The sequence below is a fragment of the Rhagoletis zephyria genome, unplaced genomic scaffold (assembly GCF_001687245.7).
Source record: "Rhagoletis zephyria isolate East Lansing unplaced genomic scaffold, Rhagoletis_zephyria_1.1 Rzeph_scaffold_03168, whole genome shotgun sequence".
NCBI lineage: Eukaryota > Metazoa > Arthropoda > Insecta > Diptera > Tephritidae > Rhagoletis > Rhagoletis zephyria.
In genome coordinates, this window is record NW_016160252.1 from 5,977 (window position 1) to 8,630 (window position 2,654).

Genomic DNA, 2,654 nt, shown 5'->3' on the forward strand with positions numbered 1-2,654 from the left:
TTTTTTTTTGTATTTTTAGCGCACGGTTAAAGAATAACATTGTTTTACGGCCCTACTCCCACGCCAATAAGAAGGCTCATCGCATTTGCATATCCTGTGTGTTGCTTTCGCTTGATTGCTACATTAGCAAATATTTATCCATAAAGTATGCAACGTCTGGTATTTTAAGTGAGTTTGTTCTTTTTTCATGGGTCAAAAATTTATTTGAAAAATTTTTAAGATAATTCTATTATTTTTTTAAACAGAAAGTCATCCTTCATAGCTAGAGGTAGTACTCTGAAGGATTAATAGTTACATTAATGCTACTACCAGGTAGTAGTAGGGCGGAAGCAATACCACCACAGAAATTGGTTTATTTTGCGGATGCTTTCCCTTCGATAGGGGCGTGATTGAGAACTCCCAAACATCCAACCAACGAAGAACTTTACGTATTTTTATTGTTATAGCAAAGTATGCATGTATGTTTGTATGTATGTACATGCGGTTTGTACCAACTCTGACTCTATAATCGCCTATAAAACTATTCGCTCTAAGCTAGTCTAGTTAAAATTCCCCTGCAGTCACAACAAAATGGTCCCTAGTTGGAATAGTTTTGTCTGCCTTGCCAGTCAGATGAATTGCAGAAGAGAATCGTAACTTTGTTTTACATATACATATGTACATACATATGCATACATATTTATGTTATGCATATGTATATATTTATGTTTGTATGTATGAACATTCATAACTCGAAAGTATACTTAAGCACCACTCGCTTGATTAATATATCCGTTGTGGCCGTAAATAAATACCATTCATTCGATAAAAAATGTAAACCATTTTTTTAGAATTGAAATTTAAAAAATGATTTAAAATTATTTCCTTAACGTATTTTTATTTCTCTGGCCTTCCGACTTTCGCAACACATATTGCGCCAACTTCGACGTTACATCAATGCCAAAATAAAAAGTTATTAATATTCAACGCGGCCATACTTTAAAAACAATTAAAGCAACCACAAGTTTCCTTTTATGTCTCTAAAATGACAGTCAAATAAGGAGGAGGCACTTGTCTTGTCGGAACTAATGCACTTTGCAATTACTACATATGTACATACAGCCATATGAATATGTATGTATGTATGTACATTTACAAATTCGAATACTCAGTGTGTATTTGCATTGGAATTTTACCGCCCAATTTGATAAGCGTCAGCATTTTATTAAAAATAACTATCTTACGAGTTTGCATTAAAAGGACAACAATTTTTAATTTTTTTTGTTGTGAGTGGAAGGCATCGGAATTTACACAATTTAGAGGTTAAATAATTGAAAAGAATATACACATTTTACATAATTCTCACGTCCTATAATAACCGTTCCGCACTCTCTCTCTCTCCCTCTATGTTCGCTTATTTTGCGTCTCAAGTAAATAGATGTATTGCTGCAACATCAGCCGTGGGAGGTACATAGGCTCCACAATCATAGATTTAAATTTTCATGTATCTATGCAAATCAACATACAGACATATTGATATGTGTACATAATTGAATCAAATTTTGAATGGCTGTTTTGATTTATTTCTATACTTGAACTTATTTGCGTGCATGTTGCACGTCTGCTATAATTAACCGAGCCTTCTGCAATGGTGCATACATACACATGTACATACATATAAACATGGAAATTCTCGGAAGCATTCCTTGGTTGTATGTTTGTTTTTAATTTTGTATGCATTTCATAACATATTCAGTAAATGGATTTTTCTAATTTAAATTCTTTTATACCTATGTACATATTAATTTAAAATTGTTACTTTATTTTCAGCTTGTAATGGCCACATCACCACGCTCCGTCGACACTATATCACTTTGTTCCACCGTTTCCAGTTGCCCAGATCGCAATGGCTTTTACGGTGGTTTTCAGCGCACAGAAAAGCCTAAAGAACCACTCTCCAAGGCGCAAATTATTGCGCGAGAAAAGAAGTGGTTATATATGATTGATAATTGGTCGCTTTATATGTCCAAAAACTACAAAAAGGTATTTAAAGCTATTTACATACTAATACATACATGCACATGTTCGTACATCTTTTTTAATGTGGAATTATTTTTATAGATTCGTGATCGCTGTCGCAAAGGCATACCAAAATCGGTGCGTCCACGTGCTTGGTTTTATTTATCTGGCGCTTATTTGCTAAAAAAGAAAAATCCCACTGTCTATAAAGAATTACTCGAACAGCCCGGTAATCCACATGTCATCGAAGAAATCAAAAAGGATAAACATCGTCAATTTCCTTTTCATGAAATGTTTCTGGACGAGGATAAAGTGGGCCAAATCGAATTATTTAATGTATTAAAAGCGTATTCCATCTATAATCCGAAAGTGGGCTTTTGTCAGGCGCAAGCGCCGATAGCTGCTTTCCTGCTTATGCACCTGCCGGCCGAAGATGCATTTTGGGTATTCGTTAGCGTTTGTGATGTGTAAGTTGAGTTTTTCTTTATATGAAAACAAACAAAATCAAATTTATCTAAAAGACTAGGAGATTTCTTTATATTTGATATGCACTAAACTAAGAATGGATTTTAAAATTGTCTATATAGTTGAGAAATTGTTTCTGTTTTGACTGCATGAAACGCACTAAAAATAAAAAGGCTTACAAATTAAAATTT

At 33.8% G+C, this 2,654-nt stretch overlaps 1 protein-coding gene across 1 annotated transcript; it reads left to right on the forward strand.

Annotated features, from left to right (window-relative positions):
• Positions 1 to 1,712: 1,712 nt before the first annotated feature.
• On the forward strand, positions 1,713 to 2,648 carry LOC108368532 (TBC1 domain family member 10A-like). Its single transcript, XM_017623382.1, has 2 exons — positions 1,713 to 2,022; positions 2,101 to 2,648. The coding sequence occupies exons 1-2, from the start codon at positions 1,816 to 1,818 to the stop codon at positions 2,467 to 2,469; spliced, it is 576 nt and encodes a 191-aa protein (XP_017478871.1). The 5' UTR covers positions 1,713 to 1,815; the 3' UTR covers positions 2,470 to 2,648.
• Positions 2,649 to 2,654: the final 6 nt, after the last annotated feature.

Excerpts from the sequence above, each read along its gene's own strand:
- LOC108368532 (XM_017623382.1), top strand. The coding sequence starts at position 1,816 with ATGGCCACATCACCACGCTCCGTCGACACTATATCACTTTGTTCCACC. Across the intron at positions 2,023-2,100 it reads TGTCCAAAAACTACAAAAAG|ATTCGTGATCGCTGTCGCAA; the intron begins GTATTTAAAGCT and ends TTATTTTTATAG.